Raw genomic sequence first — 26,096 nt, 5'->3', positions numbered from 1 at the left:
TCAAAGCAGTTTTTAAGAGCAGTTTTTTAAACATTTATCTTCAATTATTTTCCTGTTCTGACCTCTATGCCTTCTGAATCCCCTCTTTGCACTAAATACATACCTGGAGTACTGAGGGTTGTCTTGGTGATGACTGAGTTGGCCTTTAATGGGAATAGACACCCTGAAGCTGAGGGTTCAAGGAACAGCTTTTTCCCTGTCTTTGGTTTGGGTTGCCAGACAGAGCAAAGTGAAGTGGGTTGTATTTTCGTCTCTTCCCTGCAGCACTTTAACATTTTTGTTTTCTGGGTTTATTAAAAATATGAATTTAAAATTAGCTGGGTGTGATGGCCCATGGCCCATGGCTCATGGTAGTGGTCCCAGCTACCCAGGAGGCTGAGGTGGGAGGATGGCCTGAGCTCGAGAGGTCGAGGCTGCAGTGAGCCATGATTGTGCCACTGCACTCCAGCCTGGGTGACAGAGCAAGACCCTGTCTCTAAATAAATAAAGAAATAAAATAAAAATATACGGCTTTAAAATGTAAATTCCAAAAAGAGATTTAAACAATATATCACTCATTTCTATATCCAAACAATCCAATGAATCAAACAACACTGGATTTACCAAATGTTATTTTTGGTGAATTTGAAGACTTAGGGTCAAGAATAAGTTTGTATTTATTATCTCATAGCATCCATCTCTCTCAGTCATGTCTTCCAGTTGGGTGTCTCAAACCCAGTGCTCTGTCTCTCTTGGACCTGGGGCATTTTTGCCCATCTGCTCCAGTGAGCCGGGTCTTCTGAACCGTGTTCACCCTCAGAGAGAGGATGCTTCAGGGGGATGCAGTGATGCGTTTGGAAAGCAAAAAAAAGACAGATCTGCCTGCATGTGGCAACATGGCAGAGAAGGAGGCAAGATCCCCATTTCATGTACCATTTAGATTTTTGTTTGTTTGTTTTGAGACGGAGTCTTGTTCTGTTACCCAGGCTGGAGTACAATGGCATGATTTTGGCTCACTGCAACCTCCACCTTCCAGGCTGAAGCAATTCTCTGCCTCAGCCTCCCGAGCAGCTGAGATCATAGGCATGCCCCACCACGCCCAGCTAATCTTTTAAAATTTGTATTTGTTTTGTATTTTTAGTAGAAACAGGGTTTCACCATGCTGGCCAGGCTGCGCTTGTACTCCTGATCTCAAGTCATCTGCCTGCCTCCGCCTCCCGAAGTGCTGGGATTACAGGTGTTGGCCACTGTGCCTGGCAAATTTAGATTGATGTGAAAGGAGAAGACAACATAAATCAGTATCTGTGGGAGGAGACCGTGGTAAATAGTCCCCGGACAGCAAGTCAGTTTCACTTCTGCTGTGTAAACGTGGCTTTGCGATTGTGGCCCCAAAGGGCTATGTACTCCAGCTGGTTTGAAATACCTGAACCAAGAAGCTGCCATCAGCTCCTTTGTGGACTCCTGTAACCAACGCAGAGTTTTCTTCTGTTTGTCTTCTTCTGTTCGGTGACGTTTGGTAAGTTGTTTCTTTTATGTAATTTATACTGTAACTTGTGGTTGATTTTTTTTAAATGGACCTTAAGTTTTAGAACACTTTGGAGTTTACAGAAACATTGAGAAGATAGTTCAGAGCATTCCTATGTAATCCCCACCCAACTTCCCCTATTATATTAGTGTCGTACGTTTATTACAACTGATGAACCAATACTGATATGTTATTGTTAAATTGAAGGCTGTACTTGATTCAGATTCTTGGTTTTTATCTAATGTCTGTTTTCTACTGTAGAGTCCTATTCACGATAGCGCATTACATTTACTATATTCCCTTAGGCTCCTCTTATCTGTAATTCTGTGTCTCAGACTCTCCTTGTTTTTGAGGAATATGACATTTTTGAGGGGTCCTGGTTGGGTGTTTTGTAGGATTCTTCTTTACTGGCATCTGTTTGACGTTTTTCTTGTGATTAGACTGGAGTTATGGGTTTTGGCGAAGGAGTCATGGAGTTAAAGTGCTGTTCTCATCACATCATACCAAGGGTCCATATCGTCAAGGTGATTTAGGACTGTTGGTGTTGACCCTGGCCACCTGGCAGAGGCGGTGCTTGTCTGGTTTCTCTGCTGTAAAGTGGCCCTCTCCTCGCTCCAGTCTCCGCAGTGTTTTTGTTGGAAAGAAGTTGCTATGCACAGCACACACTTAGGGAGCATGAAGTTCTGTTCTCCCTGCCTGAGGGTGGAGGAGCTACATCAATTATTTGGAATTTTTCTGTATGGGACACTTGTCTCTCTTCTCTCTCATTTGACTTTCTTAAAGCAAGTTATTTCTTGAGGGAAAGTCAATTTGACTTTTCCGTTTGTCTAAGTGAATTTTGGGGTTTTTGTGTGTTTCTGAGGCCTCACTCTGTTACCTAGGCTGGAGTACAGTGGTGTGAACATGGCTTACTGTAATCCTGACCTTCTGAGCTCAGGTAATCCTCCTGCCTTAGCCTCCTGAGTAGCTGGGACTACAGATGCATGCTGCCACGCCCAGCTAATTAAATTTTTTTTTTTTTTTTTTTTTTTTTTTTTTTTTTTTGTAGAGATGAGGATCTCACTTTTTTACCAAGGCTGGTGGTCTCAAACTCCTGGGCTCAAGGGATCCTCTCATCTCAACCTCCCAAAGTGCTGGGATTACTGGCATGAATTACCATGCTCAGACTGTTAAGTGAATTTTAAGGTTGTGAAAAAGGCCAGTGATTTAGGGCTAGAAATTGGGAGAATCAGGTTTTAGTTTGAATTTTACTGAACAGTGTGATGTTAGGCAAGTCATTCATCATTCTTCCCAAAAGAAAACAGCTATTGCAGAAATTGCTGACAGGTGCATGAATTCCTGATAAGGACGGAAATGTCATCTTATGCCTCATTAGCTTTAACAATCTTGGGAGAGCAATATGAGAAGATCCAACTTCGTTTCGCTGGAATCCGCTAAAGTACATTATGAAAATAATCTGCTTATTTTGCTTACCGCTTTACCTAGGGAAGAAGGATGGAGAAAAACATGTCATCTCAAAACCCCTCTTTTACCATGACTGCTTCTGGTGGCCACACTTCTAATGCTGAATGCATTAATCAGTGTGTTATGCTGAAAACATCTCTTTTCCTTTAGAGATTTGGAGGCCCTTGCTTGGCTTTTGCTTCTGAGCTAATGTGTTTAAATTGCTCCTTTGGGACATCCCTCGTTTGGAAGAGCAGTGCAATGGCCAGTGAAGTGCTTAGGAAATGCTGGAACACCATAGTCACTGAAACCTAAACCCAAACTCAAAGGGAAAGGAAATAAATTCCAAATTTCATCAACTTTCTATCATTTCATTTACAGTCTCCTCTTCTTCCTTCTTTCATTCTTTAGCTTGCCTTCTTGTGAGAGCAAGAAAAAACTTGACCAGATTCTTTAAGGAAGATGGTAGAGCATTCTCAATGTGCTTGATCGGTAGGGACAAGAATGGGAGCCAGGATCTTGGCTAAGGTGGCCTCTGTTTCCCAAAGACTAAACAGACATGGCCTGGGTGATACAACACTGACTTCTAGTTTAATGACCTTCACAAAATGTTCAAAAAATAACATCTGTACAGATGCGTAAGTGCCTGTAGAGCAATTATGCATTCATTATCACATTTAATTCGCACAACAAACTCTTTTTTTTTTTTTTTTTTGAGATGGAATCTCCCTCTGTTGCCCAGGCTGGAGTTCAGTGGTGCGATCTCGACTCACCACAACTTCCGTTTCCCAGGTTCAAATGATTCTTCTGCCCCAGCCTCCCAAGTAGCTGGGATTACAGGCACGCAGCACCACACTGGCTAATTTTTCTATCTTTAGTGGAGACGGAGTTTCACCATGTTGGGCCAGGATGGTCTCAAGCTCCTGACCTCAAGTGATCTGCCCACCTCGGCCTCCCAAAGTTCTGGGATTACAGGTGTGAGCCACTGTGCCCAGCCAGTGAACTCTTGATATAGTTTTTTTTAAAAAAATCATTTCTATCCTATATGTGGAGAAATGGACACTCAGACAGATCAGGTGATTTGCTCTATGTTGCATTAAAGTTTGAATTCAGGAGCAAAAATCCAGGCATTCTAACTCCAAATCCCCAGTAATTTTCACTCCACCATTCATATCTGGAATATGGAGACCCTGTGTTTGCAGATACCATGCCCTTATTGTTCCCTGCTGCACCCCCAGTATCTAGAACAGTGCCTGGTGCATCATAGGTACTCACAAATATTTGTTGAATGAATAAATAAAATAATAAATATACTTCCTGCTATTCTTAATATTATAGATAGATTTATCTATAGGTATAGATACAAAGTCTGGGCATAGTGGCTCATGCCTGTAATCCCAGCACTTTGGGAGGCCAAGGTGGGTGGATCATGAGGTCAGGAGTTCGAGACCAGCCTGACCAACATGGTGAAACCCCATCTCTACCAAAAAAAAAAAAAAGTTAACTGGGCATGGTAGCGTGCGCCTGTAATCCCAGCTACTCAGGAGGCTGAGGTAGGAGAATTGCTTGAATTCAGAAGGTGGAGGTTGCAGTGAGCTGCGATCACGCCACTGCACTCCAGCCTGGGCGACAGAGTGAGACTCTATCTCAAAAAAAAAAAAAAAAAATATATATATATATATATATATATATACACACACACACAAAAGATTCTATCATCTATCTATCTATCTGTCATCATTCATTCAACAAATAATTTGTTTAGTGCTTGCTATGTACCAAGCAATTCCCATATTTATTAAAAGTAGAGATTTTGAGAATAAGTGGTAGATGGAAATTGGAAATGTAATTCTAAAACTTACCTGGAAGAATATACAGTTGAGAAAAACAAAAAACAAACAAACAAAACAAAACAAAACAAAACAAAAGTAGAGAGTAAACCAATGCTAATGGTCAAAATGCTCCTTTGAGAAACTTTGCTAATTTAAGAATTTGAATTTTTTTAATATTATGCTGTTTTGGAGGAGTAGAACTGAAAGGAAAACAAGAATAGTGTTGGAAAGGGTTAATGATGCAAGGTGAGGTAGGGCGAAATGAGATTCTAACTAAAGGAGAATAACTAGGGGAAAGGAAAAGGTCATTTGTCCTTTGTAATAAACACATTGATTTTTGCATTGGACGCAAAAAATACAGGGGAAATGTACTCCTCTCATAGGCTCTCTCTTTCTCTCTCCAGCCTCTTTTACTTTTGAGGTGTCTTTGAGTTTCCAGGCAGGAAGGTTGGGCCTGGTGGCTCACACCTGTAATCCTAGCGCTTTGGGAGGCTGAGGCAGGTTAATCACCTGAGGTCAGGCGTTTGAGGCCAGCCTGGCCAACATGGAGAAATCTGTCTCTACTAAAGATACAAAAATTAGCTGGGTGTGGTGGCGGGTACCAGTAATCCCAGCCACTTGGGAGGGTGGGGCAGGAGAATCACTTGAATCTGGGAGGTAGAGGTTGCAGTGAGCTGAGCGCCCATGCCGCTGCGCTTCAGTTTGGCGACAGCCACTCATCAGCCTTCCTTATTGCCTCTGCCATGCATTTGAGGGAACCCTGCTTTGTGGCCGCTACTCCCTCCATTCCCCTACACCCGAGTTCCAGAGGGCTTGTTTAAATAGTGCCTGTTAGAGGTTGCTGAATGCGATGAAAAGAACACTGAACTTGCAGTCAGGAAACCTGAGTTTCAGTTCTCATTGCCGTAACCTTACTATGTGACCTTGGACAACTTTCTTCCCCTTCCTGGGCCTCAGGGTCTGGATTTGAGGAAGAAGGGACCCTAGCATTCTTTTTTTTTTTTTTTTTTTTGAGACAGAGTCTCCCTCTGTCACCCAGGCTGGAGTGCAGTGATGCTATCTCGGCTCACTGCAACCTCCACCTCTTGAGTTCAAGCGATTCTCCTGCCTCAGCCTCCTGAGTAGCTGGTATTACAGGAGCACATGCCATCACGCCCAGCTAATTTTTGTATTTTTAGTAGAGACGGGGTTTCACTGTGTTGGTCAGGCTGGTCTTGAACTCCTGACCTCGTGATCCGCCTGCCTCAGCCTCCCAAAGTACTGGGATTACAGAAGCGAGCCACCGCGCCTGGCCTGCATTTTTTATTTAATGCCATGACATGCAGCTGTTCTAGTACAGGAATGACCTGCATTTGTGTTGCTTCTGTGATTTTTCCTGTAAGAAAAAAGATAATAAGCAAACACAAACAGGAAAAGGAGAGTGAGAGAAGGAAGAATAACTGTGACAGTTATCATGATTTATCAGGAAACTGGTTCTGTGCTACCTTCCTAAGTCTAGCTGAATGTGCAGAGTCTTATTTAAAAGATGCTATTCTTAGGTTCAGTGCACATGAATGTAAATAAGTACTAAACGCAAGACTTCAGTGGCTAATGGCATCGCTGAAATGTAAGTGAAATAAACCACACAGGCAGAACCTTGCCTGTCTGAGCAATATATTTGGCTAGTTTTCAATTGCTTCTCCACAGAAACCAAATTTTCACAATGGACACCATCATTCCTTCCTTTGGGGAGAAGTGTACTGCAGGATGGCTTCGAGCAGGACTAGACTCCTGTGGCTCATATTCTCTTTAATACGATGCACTTGAAATCACAGTACTCGCAGTTGTTCTGCTCTTGGCCACACAGAATCCCTAATCATTAGTACAGTCTCAGTTTCAATTACAGGTGACATTTTCCCAAGTTGTTTTTTTTTTTTTTTTTTTTTTTTTTTGAGATAGAGTCTTGCTCTGTCACCCAGGCTGAAGTGCAATGGCGCGATCTTGGTTCACTGCAACCTCTGCCTCCCAGGTTGAAGCGATTCTCCTGCCCCAGCCTCCTGAGTAGCTGGGATTACAGGTGCACAGCACCACATCCAACTAATTTTTATATTTTCAGTAGAGACAGGATTTCACCATGTTGGTCAGGCTGGTCTCGAACTTCTAACCTCAAGTGATCTGCCTGCCTCGGCCTCCCAAAATGCTGGAATTATAGGTCTGAGGCACTGTGCCCAGCTTGACATTTTCAAAGTGAGAATTTTTATCCTTTTAGCACTAATCTAAATCAGAGAACATTCACACTTTAAGGGCTAGTTCAGTCTTTGCCTTACACATGGGAAACCTGAGGCCCAGGGTCACCAAACGACTTGTTGGAAGTCCTCTGGCTTCATTGATTGGTGGCAAAGCCGGAGCTGGAAGCTTCCACACCTGATTTCTTCCCACCTCATCACTGAGTGCAACCCAATGACTATGTACTGAGTGTCTGGACCAAACTACCCCTATTTGCTTATCGGTTTTCCTTTTTAAGTACTTGGTGTTTATTTTCTTCGTCCTCTGAGCCTTTTTGTAAATGATCCCTTTCCATTTGCCAGTGTTTTTGTTTGGTCATCAGATGATCCCTTCCCGGCAGTCTTTGAACACTGGCCAAAGGAATTTGAAGCCCAATCCACCACAACCAAATCCACATCATTTCCAACCATTCCAAATTTCAGTTAGAGTTCACAAATGACTTGTATACGGAGGCCACAGATGCTGCTACAGAGGGAAGTATGTGGTTTTCTGTCTTCATTGCATGCAGCTAAACCCAACCCAACCCAACCCTAGCTAGTTATGTGCTAAGGGCCCTTGCTGGACACTGTGTACTGTTGATTTGGTAAATGAAGTCAAATGAACTAAAGTTCCTGTGATTCTGAAGGAAGCCAAAACCCCTACCCATATTCCAGAATTTGGTTACTACAGCTGCTTCTGCTCTAAACTGAAAGCCCTTTGATTTTGTGCCGTTAGTCCACAGCTCTCTCAATTGAAGGCCCTAATCTCAGCGTCTGTATGACCAGGACTCTTATCAACTTGGCCTATCAGTTCTTTTACACTTTATCTGGCTCCACTGTTTCCTCCTAGAATTTGAATTCCAGCACACCAGCTGTGCTGGAGGTCGACCCTGGATTTGTCGATGGGTTGGGACATACATTTTGTTTTGCTTCCAATGCTCACTGTGACAGTATGATGCGGAACATTTTGTGTGAGTCACTCCTTGAGCTGCTCTCTTTGGAAAATGACAGATCTTTTTCCTTGGGGTAATCCTAGTTCTGTATCTAATTTTTTTTTCTTTGAGACGGGGTCCTGCTGTCACCCAGGCTGGAGTGCAGTGTTGCAATCATAACTCACTGCAACCTGGAACTCCTGGGCTCAAGGGATCCTCCCACCTCAGCCTCCCAAATAGCCAGTAATACAGGTGTGCGTCATGACACCCAGCTGATTTATTTATTTATTTATTTTTTGGTAATATCAGGGTTTCACTTGGTTGCCTAGGCTGGTCTTAAACTCCTGGGCTCAATCAGTCTCCCAAAGTGCTGGGATTATAGATATGAACCATCACATCCTGCCTAAAATTATTGACACACATTATGGTATATTTACCCATTATATAACCTATCTACCCTTTTTTTTTTTTTTTTTTTTTTGACAGAGTCTCACTCTGTTGCCCAGGCTGGAGTGCAGTGGCACCATTTCAGCTCATTGCAACCTCTGCCTCCTGGGTTCAAGCCATTCTCCTGCCTCAGCCTCCCAAGCAGCTGGGACCAAAAATACCTACCACCACGCCTGGATAATTTTTTGTATTTTTAGTAGAGACAGGGTTTCACCATGTCGGCTAGGCTGTTCTCAAACCTCTGACCTCGTGATCCGCCCACGTCAGCCTCCCAAAGTGCTGGGATTACAGGCGTGATCCACCGCCCCGACCCATCTAGCCTTTTTTCCTCGTAACTCACCTAAGTTTTCATGTGTGTCAGCATTTCTGACTCAGTCTTCCAAACCAGAAATTGCTTGTGCCTCCTGTGAAATTCAGTAACTTCATAGAGTACTTCCATTACCAGGTTTCCTGGTGAAAATTTCAGGTAGGAACATAGAATCTTGGGATTTGAAGAAGGCTTAAAGTTTATCTAGCCCAGTGTCATTATCAGGTGGTCATATTAATATAGGTTGAGACACCTCTGGAGGCAGAAAAGTCACTGCTTCCTAAGGGAGCTCAATCCATTTTGGGTAACTCTGATTACTTGCGAATGTTAAGCCAAACTGCTTTCTTTACCTTCCACCTAATGGATCCAGTTCTAACCCCTGGGAACCCTAGAAAATATGCAGCACGTCTCTTTTATTTGCAGCCCTAAGGTAATGCATTTGAGGACCACCCTGAAGCCTCCTCCCCATCGTCTGCCTTTACCTGTGTCTTCCCTTCCTGACGTCAAGTATGCCTCATCCCTGTGGAGAGTCCTCGCTGGGAGTGCTGCTTCATTTGCATACTTTGCTATTTATTTCTACTCTTTGCTTTGATCTTTAAGCCAGGACATATCAAAAAGGAATTCAGGGCCAGGTGTGGTGGCTCACGCTTATAATCCCAGCACTTTGGGAGGCTGAGGCAGGTGGATCACTTGAGTCCAGGAGTTCAAGACCAGCCTGGCCAACATGGCGAAACCCCGTCTCTACTAAAAATACAAAAATTAGCCAGGCATGATGGTGCATGCCTCTCATCCCAGCTACTCGGGAGCCTGAGGCAGGAGAATCAATTGAACCCAGGAGGTGGAGGTTGCAGTAAACTGATATCATACCACTGTACTCCAGTCTGGGTGACAGAACAAAACTCTGTCACCACCAGACAGAAAATAACACATTTAGCAAACAAACCACCAGACAGAAACAACCCATTTAGCTTTTAAACATCCTTTGGTGTGGAATCTCATGGAAAGCTTCTCATCTGTTATGTGATCCATTCATTCAGCGACCATTACAGTCAGTCATTGCCCTTCTCGATAGGAATGCAACACCGAAAAAAAATGCAGTCCTCGAACCTCAAGTGGTTCAACCAGGAGGAAGAGACAGAAACAAAGCACAATGTGTACAGAGACACAGCACAGAGACGTAAACACAGCGCGTATGCAGCGGCGGGAACACAGGAGCAGAATGGCTGAGAACACGACATCATTTCCCAGAGGAAGCACTAAAACAGGATTTTGAAGAAAGAGCAGGAATTCGCCCGGGAAAAGAAGGGGTGAACACTGGTTTCCAGTAATGCTTGTATCTATAAGAGTCTAGGCCAGGCACGGTGGCTCACGCCTGTCATCCTAGCACTTTGGGAGGCCAAGGTGGTAGGATCACTTGAGGTCAGGAGCTCAAGACCACCCTGGCCATCACACTAAAACCCCATCTCTACTAAAAATACAAAAATTAGCAGGGCATGGTGGTGGGCACCAGCTACTTGGGAGGCTGAGGCAGGAGAATCACGATGTTCGGGTGTTCAATAGGATACCTGGCTTTAGAGAACTGTAAGGAGCGTGGGATGGTCTGAGAGTGGCTGCAGAGAGGAGGCAGGGAGAGGGAAAGAGCTCCACCCTCGCCTCGGAACCCTGCGCTTAATAGGGGCTCTCACCACATTCACCCAACACCCACCAATACCCAAGCCGTTTAGTCGGTTACTATATGCAAACCAAACTAAGAGTAACTGATGAATGGTGATTTGAATTTGGGGTTAATGTGTAAATGAGGCCCAGTATCCCTAAATAACGGCCCGTGGGTCTAGTGGGGGTTGACAGATCAGGAGGGATTTTTGCATATTTCAGAAGGGCTGGTGACCCTGCTCTTGAAATACACAGCTGAGTGATCCAAACAGAAACATCAGATAACAGCCAGTAAGCACGCTGGGCGCTCCCCACTTATGTTCCCCAAATTATTCTCTATGGCTGGAGATGAACCAGCTCCGGGCTAGCTGATTCCACCCTGTCTGGGCAGTGCCCACTGTTCTAAGCCGCTGTGGGTTCAGCTTTCCCTCCATGTCCAAGCCCTATCTGCCGGTGGACTGGAGAGCAACTGGATCTGTCCCTTGTTCTTTTGGACGCGGCTCTCCTCTCGCTCCTGCAGATGCTCCGTGCTGCCAGCTGCATGTGGAGCTCAGGCGCGATGTCCTCCTGGTGGAAGTTGCGATCGGTGAAGAAGGTCCAGGGAACCAAGTCACTGCGTCTCCCTCCTCAGTCAGCAGCCCCTGCAAAGCAACTCCAGGGAACTCTAGGAATATCTAATGTTCCCTCCACCTCCCAGATTCCTGCTGAGACTTGCTGGAACTAAGTATCACTGGCACAGGGTTCAAGGCTTGCCCCACTGGAGCACGAACGCCACCCAAAGCAGCGAAGCTATATAAATTCACCTTCACAGCTCTGGTCACCAGAGGCTTATTCTCATTTCAGCCTGAGTTACCCTAAAGCTCTCAGGTAATATTGGTTTAGACTCTTTTATTTTCTTACTCAAGACAGAGTCTCGCTTTGTTGTCCAGGCTGGAGTTCAGTGGTTCCATCCTGGCTCACTGCAACCTCCTCCTCCCAGATTCAAGTGATTCTCCTGCCTCAGCCTCCCAAGTAGCTGGCGCCTACCACCATGCGCTGCTAATTTTTGTATTTTTAATAGAGATGGGATTTTACTGTGATGGCCAGGCTGGTCTTAAACTCCTGACCTCAAGTGATCCTACCACCTTGGCCTCCCAAAGTGCTAGGATGACAGGCGTGAGCCACCGTGCCTGGCCTAGACTCTTATAGATACAAGCATTACTGGAAACCAGTGTTCAAACACTGATCTTTGTCATATTTCCATTAAGCGGTGTATTAGGTGTTGTGAGAGATTCAGAGATAAGTTGGAATGGGCAGAAACACTGCACAGGCAGATTTACACATCCTTAGGTTTTACCTTCTGTACTTTCAAATTCTGCCGTCCTACCTGTCTTTGTACTTTGTCTATGCAGGCTGGTTCTCCTAAGGAGAGAAGAGAAAGTGTTCACATAACAAGGCATGGCAGAAACGAAGGATGTTTTCGGCCAGGAACCACATCCAGGTAACATCTCTGCAGCATCTCCTGATGGAGAACATAGGAACTGATTACTGTTACAGGATAAATGGCAAATGGGTTGGGACTATATTTAACTGTTGCCATAGTTTAAGTAGTGAATGAGGACCAGTTATTTCAACAGTAACTGAAATAGCCTATTGACAATGAGCTCAACTGTTTCGCCAGCGGTTAAATAAATGTGACTTTCTTCCTTAAAAAAATAAATGATGTTCCAGGCTGGGCACAGTGGCTCATGTGTAATCCCAGCAATTTGGGAGGCTGAGGCTGGTGGATCACCTGAGGTCAGGAGTTTGTGACCAGCCTGACCAACACAGTGAAACCTCATTTCCACCAAAAATACAAAAATGAGCAGGGTGTGGTGATGCACACCTGTAGTCCTGACTACTCAGGAGGTTGAGGCAGGAGAATCGCTTGAACCCGGGAGGCAGAAGTTGCAGTGAGCTGAGATTGCACCACTGCACTCCAGCCTGGACCACAGAGCGAGACTCCATCTCAAAAATAATAATACTAGTGTTCCAGAAAGTCATCTTGGACTCTCTGAAGCTAGCCTCTCTTACAAGCCCCCTGGAATGATGTTAGGTGGCTTTCCTTAGGAGAGGTGTAGGTACCCCGGAGCGGCTCCTGGAAGGGTGAATCTCACTGGAGCCAGTGTGGGTGGCTTCCCTCCCTCAGAAGGCTGGTACAGGGCCCCGGGAGCCAATGAAGGAGCTTCCCAATAGGCAGTGACAGGGATGTAACCCCCAGGTGCAGAAAACAGCGGTGCATCACATCCTTTGTGTTTTGAGGACTGAAGAAGATACTTTTCCTCACTCCGAGGGGCTAGATTCCCTTAGGGGCAACGTGAACCAGTGTTTCTCGGTTGCGGGGTGAGGCTAACATCTGAAGCAAGCCTGAGCAGGCATCTGGGAAGAACTGCCACTTCAGGATCCCCTCAGTTAAACTTAACCCTGAGGAATGGGTTTGTTTTGCTTGAAAGGTTTCTGGCAGCCTCTGGCAATGGTCTGAATCATTGCCTGTAATCTCAGCATTTTGGGAAGCCAAGGCAGGAGGATCGCTTGAGCCCAGGAGTTCAAGACACGCCTGGACAACACAGCAAGACTCCATCTCTAAAAAAAACAAAGAGCCAGGTGTGGTGGTGAGTGCCTGTAGTCCCAGCTACTTGGGAGCTGACGTCAGAGGATTGCTTGAGCCAGTTGAGGCTGCAGTGAGCCGTGACCCTGCCCCTGCCGCTACACTCCAGCCTGGGCGACAGTGGAGACCCCGACTCAAAAAAAAAAAAAAAAAAAAAGAAGTCACCAATGACACTGCATCTCAGCTCAGGCTGTTGGGGGATCAGTTTTCAAAAGTGACACCTTGTGGTGGCAAGAAGGAACAGCAGCAGTGTGCTAGGGGACTGCCGTCATCCACCCAGAGAGCCTGGTTCCTAGGACAATTCGGTGGAGAATTCTGGAAAGGGCAAGGAGGTGCTTGAGCAATAAACAGGGATAATAAGATCTGCGATCCAAGTTCATGCTGGTTTATTTTGGTTACAATGTAATATAAGTACTATGCTTACATGGCATAAATCAAGATGGAACACTTTTTCCTTTCTGGAGAGTTTTGCGTTTTAGAAATTGAAGAAAAGGTTTTCAACCCATCTGTGTTGGACTTCCTAGCCTTTGCTTTAGTTGAGAAATAAGCTTCCAGTCTCTTATCAGATTCGTTGTCAGTCCTTACAAGGTTGAAGTAAGGGCCCTGGATGTGTGGACTTAGCCCTGGTTTTATACACGTGGCTAACACATTAGGCAAACACTGTTTGCCCAAAAGAGTTCCTGAGTGACAAAGTCTACGTCCCTGACACCCTTTCCACGGACAGGCCATGGACACATCCCAGAGTTCTGAGAGGCTTTTTGGAGCACGGATGAAAGTGTTCTTCAGGTGGTAGCTGGCCTCGGGTCCTGACCAGCAGGCTCTTCGTTCTCTGCCTCTTCCTCTCCAGCTCCAGCTGTCGAGCCAGCACCCACTTGGTATTTAATTCTAAGGCAGTCCTCAAACTGACCCAGGGTGATTTCTTCAATTGGAGCTCAATCATCAGTTACAGTGTCTGAGAGAGAGGGGCCGGTTGAAGTGTAACCTCTCTCAACTCTCAGTTGCTGCAGGACTGTGGAGCATGAGGTGGCAGAGACTCAGGCCTTGGCAATTAGCATGGCTCATGCTAGAATATTCTTCGGGGTGTGCATGGGCTTCCATTTGTGCTGGAAGATGTAAGGTTGAACAGAGAGGGAAGGCTGCCTGGACTGTCTGGGAGATCTGTGTCTGCAGCTCCGAGGCAGAGACTGGGCCTTCTGTGTGGGCTGCCAACCTGGGGCGCGTGTGACGTTCCTTCTCTGTGGTTCTTCAGGGAATGACCTCAGAATGTCACACTATTTTGGAACCTCATGGCGTCCCTGTGATTCTTGGGGATCACCTCTTTCGGATCACCTCATGGCCATTTTGTAAGGCACAGGCCAGCCTCAGGAGCACTGAGTTAGGACCAGTTTCAACAACCGTCACCCCAAAGACCCACCTCTTGCCCCTTTCTAGCCAGGTAAACACAACCAAGGGGTGTTTTCTTTTTTTCTTTCTTTTTTTAATTTTTGAGTTGGAGTCTCGCTCCATTGCCCAGGCTGGAGTGCAGTGGTGCGATTTTGGCTCACTGCAACCTCTACCTCCGGGTTTGAGCAATTCTCCTTCCTCAGCTTCTCGAGTAGCTGGGATTACAGGCAGCTAATTTTTGTATTTTAGTAGAGATGGGGTTTCACCATGTTGGCCAGGCTGGTCTTAAACTCCTGACCTCGTGATCCACCCACCTCAGACTCCCAAACTGCTGGAATTAAAGGTGTGAGCCACCGTGCCCGCCCCAAGGGGTGTTTTCTAAAACCCCTCTAAAACACAGCATTTGGGTTACATCCCTTCCTTAGGCTGGTGGACCCAATCAGCCCTTCACTTCATAACCAGGGAAACCACTTAAGTGAATGAATCTCAGCAGAGTTTCGAAGATGATTTCTGTTCTCGCTTATGTAAGGAAGCAGCTGCTGATGTCTTCAAGTGAAGAAGGGAGAAAATTCCCCCGAATTTTGAAGGATTTCTGAATGGCAGCCATCCAAACTCTTGTAATGCACGTGTACTTTTTGGTCAGTTCTCTCATTTTACAGATGAAGCAATTGAGGCTCAAGGAAGAAATGATTTTTCCTGGTCACTTGGCCCCTATTTTCCTGTGCATTCTGTTTCTGGTCAATTTCTTTCCTAGTCTGAAATGACCTTCCAGAGGCCTTTGCTTACTACGCCCTTGACCCTGTCTTGAGGATCTCTCTACACAGTCTGTTGATTTCCTGAAACTTGGCATTTGGTAAAGAATATCCAGCCACTTTGGCTTCTGAGGAGTAGCAAATAGAAACTTTTTATCTGGGGAGATAGATTGAACTCTACATTTTGTAACTAAATGCAGACAGTCTTGTGACTCTGAGAAGTAGAAACCAAGCTAGAATGATCCAACAGTGTTTTTTCCCAAATGAGTTTATGGGCTGACAGAGCCAGAAGCAGTTCCTCTTTTTTGTCGTTGCTGTTTTTTTGTTTTGTTTTGTTTTTTGTTTTTTTTGAGACAGGGTCTTGCTGTCACCCAGGTTGGAGTGCAGTGGCAAAATCACAGCCCACTGCATGCATCCTGTAACTCCTGGGCTCAAGCGACCCTCCCGCCTCAGCCTCCTGAGTAGCTAGGACTGCAGGTGCGCACCACCACACCTGGCTAATTAAAAAAAATTTTTTTCGTTGGCTCACGCCTGTAATCCCCGCACTTTGGGATCCCGCCAAGGCGGGTGGATCATGAGGTCAAGAGATCGAGACCATCCTGGTCAACATGGTGAAACCCCGTCTCTACTAAAAATACAAAAAATTAGCTGGGCATGGTGGCGCGTGCCTGTAGTCCCAGCTACTCAGGAGGCTGAGGCAGGAGAATTGCCTGAACCCAGGAGGCGGAGGTTGCGGTGAGCCGAGATTGCGCCATTGCACTTCAGCCTGGGTAACAAGAGTGAAACTCTGTCTTTAAAAAAAAAAAAAAAAAAAAAAAAATATATATATATAAAATTTTTTTTTTTTTGGTAAGTTTGAGACCAGCCTGGGCAACATGGTGAAGCACTGTCTCTACAAAAATTTGCCAGGTGTGATGGTGTGTGCCTGTAGTCTCAGCTACTTTGGAGGCTGAGGTGGGAGTATCACCTGAGCCTGGGAGGTTGAGGCTACAGTGAATCGTGATCATGCCACAGCACTCCAGCCTGCTTGGCAACACAGTAAGACCCCTATCACTACCAAAACAAAAAACAAAAAACTTTTTTTGAGACAAAAAGATCTTGCTGTGTTGCCCAGGCATGTCTTGAACTCCTGACCTCAAGCAATCCTCCCACCTTGGCCTCCCAGGCATGTAATCCCTCATGCTTCTGATTACAGGCATGAGCCACTGCACCCAGCCAGTCTGTTAGACTCTTTGCATTTGTGTGCTGATAGAGGTGAGGCAAGAATACCATGCCCCAACACCTACAATCTTATATAACCTCTGTTTATCTCTAGTTGAAGATGATTTCTATGAAGAACCAATGAGAAAAAGAAGGAAATCAGATCGAGACCAGCGGTTCCGAGCGTTTCCCTCCGTGGAGCAGAGCTCCCTTAAGGAATGTGAGTGCCCTGAAACTGTTGTTTTAACATGGTTCTGTTCTGTTCCAAGTATGTTAAAATGCTCAAAGGAAGAGGAGGTTAAATTGTGAAGCTGGATGAAACATCTTCAAATGAACCTGTTCCGGAAAGAGAGGGCTCAGTGCGTCTGCAGCGGCACGCGATGAGACAATTTATCTCCACGCATCTCTGGGCAGGAGAGTTGCTATCAAAATAACTTCTTCCTGATTGGAACAAATGATTAGGTTGGTGCTTCGGTGGGTGTCAACATGGTGTCTATCCTTGGACTTCTTTTTTTTTTTGAGATGGAGTCTCACTCGGTCGCCAGGCTGGAGTGCGGTGGTGCTATCTCAGCTCACTGCAACCTGTGCTTCCCCGGTTCAAGTGATTCTCCTGCCTCAGCCTCCTGAGTAGCTGCGACTCCATGCCACCATGCCCAGCCAATTTTTGTATTTTTAGTAGAGAGACGGGGTTTCACCATGTTGGCTAAGATGGTCTCAATCTCCTCGTGATCTGCGCACCTCGGCTTCCCAAAGTGCTGGGATTACAGGCATGAGCCACCTCGCCTGGCTGCATTTTTTTCTTTTTATGACCACAGGCAGGAAGAATCTAGAAGGGGCTGAAGCCCATGGCAAAGCATATCATAACTTCTGTTACCAGAGTTTCAGAGCAGCCTGGCTCTTTGGAGATTTTCAGAACCAATGATCGCTCTCTCCTGTGAGCCACCATCTCTAGCTAGTGTGAGATAGCTTGCCATCTCGTTTAATCGGCTTTTCATTTCCTTCTCTGCAATGTTCAGCAGACACCTCCTTTGGAGATCTAGTACTTTATCCCTACCAGGTACCTACAGGTGACATCTCTCTGTTAATTCTAGATGAAAAACTGGAATCACGGACCAGAAGGGTTTTGAGCAACACTTACCAGAAACTTATTCAGTCGGTCTTCCTAGATGACAGTGTCCCTAATGGAGTCAAGTATCTCATGTGAGTCTGAAATCCACAACCCTGAAATGTTACGTCAATGTCTTTCGTTAGGCGATTATGGGTTTTTTCCTTCAACAAGGAAAGGAGGTATTTAATTGGAAACTAAGCAAAGAAGGATACAAATTTCTGTAGCTATTGGATAGTGGCCATTCACTGAGCTGTAACTGTTAAGTAGTCTGCTTTTTATATGTCAAATATCACTTAATCCATTCAACACTCCTATAAAGTAGGAGCTGTATGATCACTTCCTTTTTACTGTAATTGTGGCTCAGAGAGGCCCAGACTTGAACAAAGTCACACTGGTGGTCAGTGAGAAGGTCCAGAATTCACCCCAGGCTGTGTGACTCCGGGCTCATGTCCCCAATTATTTGTGCCCTGCCAATGTGAAGGACTTGAGTGGTGCTGAGGGTACAATTTCTCCTGCTCAGTAAGACTCTGTGTTGCTCCAAACACGATTAATACTTCACCTCTGTACACATGGTATTTCTAGGGTCAAGAATATGCCATTTCTGTCCAGGTGCAGTGGCTGACAACTGTAATCTCAGCACTTTGGGAGGCCGAGGCAGGTGGACCACTTGGCAAATATGGCAAAACCCGTCTCTACACAAAATACAAAAAAATTAGCCAGGCAGCATGGAGCATGCCTGTAGTCCCAGCTACTTCAGAGGCTGAGGCGAGAAGGTCACTTGAGCCCCGGAGGTTGAGGCTGCAGTGAGCCATGATTGTACCACTGCACTCTAGCCGGGGTGACAAAGTGAGACCCTGTCTCAGACACATAAACGAACAAAAAAAGAAATACGCAATTTCCAGGGAATACAAATAAAGTTGCCTCACATCTATAAAGACATTACAGGGATTGTGTGGAATTATTATTACCAAATATTTTTGCATAATCTCACTTGATTCCCTGGCAACTCCGTGTAGTAAACAGGGATTGATATTCTCCTTTGACACAGGAGAGAGCAGAGACTCAGAAGCTTGTGGTCACGTGCCCAGGATTAGAATTCAGTTCCTTTGCATTCTGTTTCAATGCTCTTCAGTCTAAACTTTGATGATCATGACAATGTGCATTTTAAAATTCATCCAGAAACAGGCTCCTTGCTTTGATCGAAAAGCCGACATCGGACCCAATCTACATTGGGTTATTTGGAAGCACCGGGGCTGGGAAGAGCTCCCTGATCAATGCCATCATCCAGCAAGCAATGTTTCTACCAGTGTCTGGAGAAAGCATATGTACTTCCTGCATTGTACAAGTGAGCTCTGGCTGCTGTGGACAGTATGAGGCCAAAATCCATCTTCTCTCTGACCAGGTAAGTGTTCCCTCCCTCCCCCTCCCTCCCTTCCCCTCCCCTCCCCCTCCCTCCCCCTTCCTCCCCCTCCCTCCCCCCTCCTCTTCATACTTTCTCTTCCCTCCATCTCTCCCTCCTTTCCTTCTTCCTTCCCTTCCTTTTTTCCTTCCTTTCCTTCTCATTGTCTCTCAGAGACATTATATTCCATGCCTTTGTTGACTGAAAAGAGCCCATTCCAGGAGAAAGTCAATTTAGTGGGCTGGAGGGGTCTGGCCTGGTCCTACATTGTTATGAGACTTGGGGCAAGCCATTTCCCTCTTCAAGACCCCAAAGTAGATGTCCTAGATTTTCTGAATATGCAGGCACCTGGTCTTCCACAGGGGGCGACGGACCCCTCTGTCAGTGTTCTCTGTATCTGTGTCAAGAGGGGCTTGGCCCTACTCTGCCTTGGCAGGAGTGGAGGGAGGAGCTGAAGAACCTGACTAAACTCCTGCACAGGACGGAGGAGTTGGGTGGAGAAGAGGCGGATGCATGGAACGGGGATGAAGCAGCGGAGGAAGCCGCCCGGAAGCTACAGATGGTTTATGGAAACGGGGCGGAAAGTAAGAACTATGAGGAGTTGCTGAAGGCGAAGCCCAAAGGGAAGATCCCCACCTGCAGAGTCATCACCCTCAAGGCTGAAGAGGTAGCGTCCCGTTCGTACTTTCCTTGATGTCATCCTGGGTCTCAAGTCTAACAGTTGAATCTGCTCAGGGGACTGGCTCCTGGTATAGTGTTTGTATGAAATAAGAAATAAGTTGCTACCCAAATTAGAAGTATCCATAGCCCAAGTTCTCCTGATTATTTATGGCTATCAAGTGGGAATTCTTAATATGTGAATGGAGGACTTACTGTGTACAAAAAAAGACTATTTGCAGTTACTCGAGAATAATTAGGGATACTGTGGCCTGCCAGTGGTATTTTTTTTTTTTTTTTTTTTTTGAGACGGAGTTTCGCCCTTGTTACCCAGGCTGGAGTGCAATGGCGCGATCTCGGCTCACCGCAACCTCCGCCTCCTGGGCTCAGGCAATTCTCCTGCCTCAGCCTCCTGAGTAGCTGGGATTACAGGCACGTGCCACCATGCCCAGCTAATTTTTTGCACTTTTTTTTTAGTAGAGACGGGGTTTCACCATGTTGACCAGGATGGTCTCGATCTCTCGACCTCGTGATCCACCCGCCTCGGCCTCCCAAAGTGCTGGGATTACAGGCTTGAGCCACCGCGCCCGGCTGCCAGTGGTTTTTTAAGAAGGCATATAGTGGCTTAAACAAACAGGGATTGAGTCCTTTTCTCATGTAAGAGGTCTGGGGGCAACAGGGGTCAGGTTGGTCTAGTGGCCCAGCAGTGTCAAGATCAGCCTCTCTGGTTCCCCTGGTCTTCCACCACCCCCACTATCATGAGATGGCTCCCGGAGTGCCAGACTTCACGCTAGCCTACTGGAAGGAAAAAGCGGATAAAAAGTTGGCATCAGCCACATCTGCCCTTTCATCAGAAAGTAAAAGCTTTCCCAGAAATACCTCTGACAAATTTCCATGTAGATTTCAGAGTTCTGAACTGAGCCACATGGCCCTTGCGGGCTGAAAGGGAGTCCAGAGAAAGTGAAAAGCAGACTTGTCATGACTGCCTCAGACCCGTCTCACTGCATTGCCTCCCAGTCAGACAGATCAGCATTCTGCTGGTACAAAAGAGGGACAGGATGGAGACTGGACAGGCAACTAGTAGAACAATAATCTTGTTTTTATCAACAATTTTCATTTTAAGATTTCATTTCTGAATTAAAACAAAGTATTTGTGGAACTGATGTTCAATTTAGGAAAGCTATGCATTTAAAAACCTAGTTTTTCCTTGTATCTCTCACCTTTAAATACACCTTTAAAATATTGCTATTCTATTTGTAAATCTAGTGATTATTGGTAAAATGGGTACAATGTTTGTACGTGTCCTAAAGTTTATGTTCAATTATCTCTTGATTAACAAAGCAAATCTCCCTTAACTATTTAATGCTACTTACATAATCAATCATACTTCTTTAGGCTTTTTGCACTACAGTTAAAGTTCAATGTATTTGAGTCTCTCAAAATGTTTTAAATACGTGACTAGGCACACTTAGAAATCAAATGAATGCCATCTCTTATATAACTGGAAAATCAAACAAATATAGTTCCCATTTCTTATAGTTTTAAGATGAATATTACTATTAAAATGATTACACTTCTAATATCTAAAACATAGGCTGAGCATATGTAAGAAACACAATGATTACAAGTCTAGTTACTTTATCTGAATACACACAGCTTACACAAGGGTATCAATGTCTTTGGCAACTCTGTGTTTGGAAATACTCCTTCGCAGCATCATAAATTTACTCATTGAAACAAGGTCAGCAGAATCACTGTCTCAATGACTGAGCTTACAAATTCAGGGTTTCCACTGGAGATTCTAGAATCTGAGTTTGCCTTCTCTAATGATGTTTGCCCGGAACCAGTTTACGGGACTGAGACCTCTTGTAGAAAGGGTCTTTTCAAGCCCATCCCGTATCCTGGACTTCTCTCTTATGATATCTGCTCTATTTTAAAATGACAATATCTTTAATAGCTTTTATTTCCTTTTTTGTGGTTTATCATTTGGTTGATATTGATGAAATCTGTTACCAGTTACCCAGATTGTAATAAATCCAGTGATTTAATTTAAACTCTCTTAAGAGTTGACATTCTAGGCTGGGTGCGGTGGCTCATGCCTGTAATCCCAGCACTTTGGGAGGCCGGGGCATGAGGATCACCTGAGCTTGGGAGTTTGAGACCAGCCTGACCAACATGGAGAAACCCCATCTCTACTAAAAATACCAAATTAGCCGGGTATGGTAGCATGTGCCTGTAATCCCAGCTACTCAGAAGGCTGAGGCAGGAGAATTGCTTGAACCTGGGAGGCAGAGGTTGTGTGAGCTGAGATTGCACCATTGCACTCCAGCCTGGGCAACAAGAGCGAAACACTCTCTCTCTCTCTCTCTCTCTCTCTCTCTCTCTCTCTCTCTCTCTATATATATATATATATATATATATATATATATATGTATATTTATATAAAGAATTGACATTCTTATCTTTCTTACAGTACTATTCTATAGAAATTGATTAAACAATGACTACCATACACTGAAGTGCCCCATTTGAGATTCGCTCTTGTAGTTGCTGGCATGGATGGGTCATTGTCCCAAGACACGTTTAAGCAGAAACCGTAGTCTAAGAACTATTCCCTCTCTCATCCACCATTGTTAAACTATCCTAGAAATGCCTACATCTCAAGGTATTTTTTGTATTCGGAAGACAAATTTTAAAACTCTTTTTAAGATCCAATTTTAGATCAATTTTCAATTTGGAAAATATGGTTACCATATCACTGTCAATTTTCTATAGTCATTGCTAGCTTTCTGGCAGTGCAAATGTCAATTACATATTACTTACGTTAATTTTAGAGCTCAGTGTAGTTGAGAAGATAAACTTATTATCCAGCAATGTTATAACTTCCCCAAGGTTCCATCTGAGCTAACGCTGGTTTTTGTTCCATCTGTAAGGTAAGGAGCTTGAACTTCCTGATCTCCAGGGTCCTTCCTGGCTCTCAGGTTCTAGGTCCTGCGGACCTGATTGCAGGCCTCCTGACGCCCCTTGTTGGGTACACTTCTTACCCTTACTCGGCATACCTACCGTGAACCTGCTTCACAGCCAACCTGGGAGAACAGAGCTAGGAGCATGGCTGGTGTGTGTGACTCTGCCCTTCTTCTTCAGGCAGAAGAGCTCTCCAACAAGCTGGACCCCTACATCCGCATGCAGAGGAGAGACTGGGATGGAGAGGCCGCTGAGATGCACATCTGGCCCTTGATCAAACATGTGGAAGTGACTCTTCCCAAATCCGACCTGATCCCAGAAGGGGTCGTGCTGGTGGACATCCCAGGCACAGGCGATTTCAACAGCAAGAGGGACGAGATGTGGAAAAAGGTGACTGTCTTTAGTAGGCTTAGCTCTGTCTTCCCTCAACGCCTCTATCTTTTCTCAAGCAACAAAGAATGCTGTGCTTTCAGCTTCGGGGATTTTATGAGTTCACTGGAATTAAATTCTACTAATTTATTTATTTATTTATTTTTTGAGACAGAGTCTTGCTCTGTCACCCAGGCTGGAGTGCAGCGTTGTGATCTCGGCTCACTGCAACCTCCGCCTCCTGGGTTCAAGCTATTCTCTTGCCTCAGCCTCCCGAGTAGCTGGGATTACAGGTACCCGGCCACCATACCCAGCTTATTTTTGTATTTTTAGTAGAGACGGGGTTTCACTGTGTTGGCCAGGCTGGTCTCGAACTCTTGATCTTGTGATCTACCTGCCTTGGCCTCCCAAAGTGCTGGGATGACAAGCGTGAGCCGCCACACTCCGCCAAATTCTTCTAATTTCTATGTTCTAAGCCTCAGGGCCCTGGCAGTATATGAGCAGCCAGAGAAACTGGGGAGGGAGGAATCACAGGCTGTGATTGTTGGAGCCGGGATAAGGATGTGTGTGATGTATGAGAAAGATCAGCAGTACAGTGGCTCAAGTCAGCAGAGTGCTGAAGGACAGAGTGGAATGGGGAGGTCAAGCTCTGGGGACAAAGAAGCTGCAGCCAGTCACCAAGAACTAGGAGGCTGCAGACTGCGTTGGCTATAAGGAACAGAAACAGCACTGATGCAGCCCCAAGTTCAGAGGGATTATCAAAAGATTATCCAAGGACCTCATGAGACACAGGCAGGCCTCAGGATGGGGGGTCAGGATGGAGGCAGTTGCTCGCGCTGTCATTCTCTGCGTGGTCTCTTGTGCTCCTGCTTCTTTTGTGGATCACTTCACAAAGTCCTGCCCCTCTCCCAGCTTTCTCTACTAAGCCATTGGGAACCACAGTGTCTAAATGACTGACTTCGCCCTGTCTCTAAATGACCTTGCGGTTCATGCTCCTCCCAGTGTCTGACTATAGTCTTTATGTCTTTATTTATTTATTTATTTATTTATTTATTTTTTGAGACGGAGTTTTGCTCTTGTTACCCAGGCTGGAGTGCAATGGCGCGATCTCGGCTCACCGCAACCTCCGCCTCCTGGGTTCAAGCAGTTCTCCTGCCTCAGCCTCCTGAGTAGCTGGGATTACAGGCACGCGCCACCATGCCCAGCTAATTTTTTTTTTGTATTTTTAGTAGAGACGGGGTTTCACCATGTTGACCAGGATGGTCTCGATCTCTTGACCTTGTGATCCACCCGCCTCGGCCTCCCAAAGTGCTGGGATTACAGGCTTGAGCCACCACGCCTGGCCAGTCTTTTTTTTTTTTTTTTTTTTTTTTTTTTTTGAGACGGAGTTTCGCTCTTGTTACCCAGGCTGGAGTGCAATGGCGCAATCTCGGCTCACCGCAACCTCCGCCTCCTGGGTTCAGGCAATTCTCCTGCCTCAGCCTCCTGAGTAGCTGGGATTACAGGCACGTGCCACCATGCCCAGCTAATTTTTTGTATCTTTAGTAGAGACGGGGTTTCACCATGTTGACCAGGATGGTCTCGATCTCTCAATCTTGTGATCTACCCGCCTCGGCCTCCCAAAGTGCTGGGATTACAGGCTTGAGCCACCGCGCCCGGCCAGAGGTTGAGCTGTTTCTAAGAATGCATCTCCTTGTTCATTTATTTTTCATGTATCAAACACATACACTATACTCAGCACTGAGGGTGCAAAAATTGTAGCTATGCCTGCCATCCCAGCACTTTGGGAGGCTGAGGTAGGCAGATCATTTGAGATCAGGAGTTCAAGAACAGTCTGGCCAACATGGTGAAATCCTATCTCTACCAAAAAATACAGAAATTAAGCAGGCTTGGTGTTCCACACCTGTAGTCCTAGCTACTCGGGAGGTTGAGGTGGGAGAATTGCTTGAACCTGGGAGACAGAGGCTGCAGGGAGCCAAGATCGTGCCACTGCACTCCAGCCTGCGTGACAGAGACCCTGTTTCAACAAAAAGATCATAACTAATAACAGCAGGCATTTGCTGTATGACTTTGTGCTAGGTGCTGCTGTAAGTGAAGTAAGTTACTGCTAGTAACACTGGGGTTTTAACCCAGCCAAGATGCCTTGGGAGCCTCTGTTCTTAACTTCTACTGTATTTTACATAGTAGAACGAACTCGATGGAAAGTGAATGCGGAGTTGCAGAGCATGGCCTGTTACGTTAAGAAGCTTACATGTGCATGTAACGTTTATAAATGCACAGCGGCAGAAAGCCCCTGCCTTCTAGGCTACATACCCAACAGCTGACAGCAGTTTCTGTGTTTATTAACACTTTTTACTACATACATCTGTGTAGCGTTTGCCTATTTTGTAAACACATGTGTTGCTTTTACGAATAAAATGTTGAAGGCCGAATAAAACAATGTTGAATGAGAAGCAGAGCCTTCCCGCAAGAGTCTTAGCGTCCCCTAATAGAAGAGCTAAACCCCATGGCAGAAAGTGATGGATGAGAGGTAGGAGAGATTGCTTTCCTTCAGCAAACACCTGCTGATTATCTGCTTAACTTTGTAGTAGCTTTTCTAGGGACCAAATCCTAGTGCTTGTGAGTTTCATCGTCCATAGTCATTAATAAGCCATACCACTTTTAAAAAGGGAGCACAAAGTGACTCATTTCCATACAGAGGTGGGTGGGGCCTCAGAGAGGACACTGATGCTCAGCCTCCCCCAGGCAAACCAGGAGGTTGCCGTTGAAACCTCTGAGCACCGCTGCTGGCCAGAGAGCAGCGTCAGCGTAGAGCTGGAGGGCTGAGGAAGCTGGCCTGGTGGGGGCAGGAAGCGTCTTCCTGGGTGAAGGGAATGAGTGGGGGGTGGGTGGAGGAAGGAGGCTATGGAAGACAGGCCTGGAGAAGTTCCGGGGTCTTTAGCTCTACTGCAGCAGAGTTTGGCTTTCTGGGAAAACTTGCAGAAAGATGGGGACCGGGGCCCGTGATTGAGAAAGGGCTTGGTAGACAGAGGCGCTCTGGCCCGCAGGGTGGGAGGAACCCAGGAGCCCCGGAGCTGGAAGAGGACTAGGAGTAGGGACCGGCATCAGCGAGTTGTGAGCAGCTCAGCAGCTGCCGAAGAATCCAGTTCCTGAAGCTCCGAGGTTTCACTGTGCGCCAGGGAGCTTGGTGACCACGGCTTCCCGTCACGATCTAGGACAGGCTCCAGCCTCTGCCCTGATGGTACAGATGAAGACATGAAGGCTCAGAGAGGGGAAG

General features: G+C 45.8%; 1 protein-coding gene across 5 annotated transcripts in view; it reads left to right on the top strand.

Moving 5' to 3' along the window:
• NUGGC (nuclear GTPase, germinal center associated) overlaps window positions 1–26,096 on the top strand; it is a 75,721-nt gene that overhangs the window by 4,358 nt on the left and 45,267 nt on the right. For all 5 annotated transcript variants that reach the window (XM_074384104.1, XM_074384102.1, XM_074384103.1 and 2 more), the window contains exons 2-8: window positions 1,121–1,495; window positions 11,753–11,841; window positions 16,438–16,542; window positions 17,414–17,522; window positions 18,610–18,832; window positions 19,266–19,496; window positions 22,631–22,840. In XM_074384104.1, the coding sequence (XP_074240205.1) occupies window positions 11,799–11,841; window positions 16,438–16,542; window positions 17,414–17,522; window positions 18,610–18,832; window positions 19,266–19,496; window positions 22,631–22,840 (921 nt within the window). In that variant the 5' untranslated portion in view covers window positions 1,121–1,495; window positions 11,753–11,798. The remainder of the gene's footprint in view (window positions 1–1,120; window positions 1,496–11,752; window positions 11,842–16,437; window positions 16,543–17,413; window positions 17,523–18,609; window positions 18,833–19,265; window positions 19,497–22,630; window positions 22,841–26,096) is intronic.

Source organism: Saimiri boliviensis, chromosome 13 (genome assembly GCF_048565385.1).
Source record: "Saimiri boliviensis isolate mSaiBol1 chromosome 13, mSaiBol1.pri, whole genome shotgun sequence".
NCBI lineage: Eukaryota > Metazoa > Chordata > Mammalia > Primates > Cebidae > Saimiri > Saimiri boliviensis.
The sequence above is the reverse complement of the archived record's forward strand: the minus strand, read 5'-3'. Positions and strand labels throughout refer to the sequence as shown.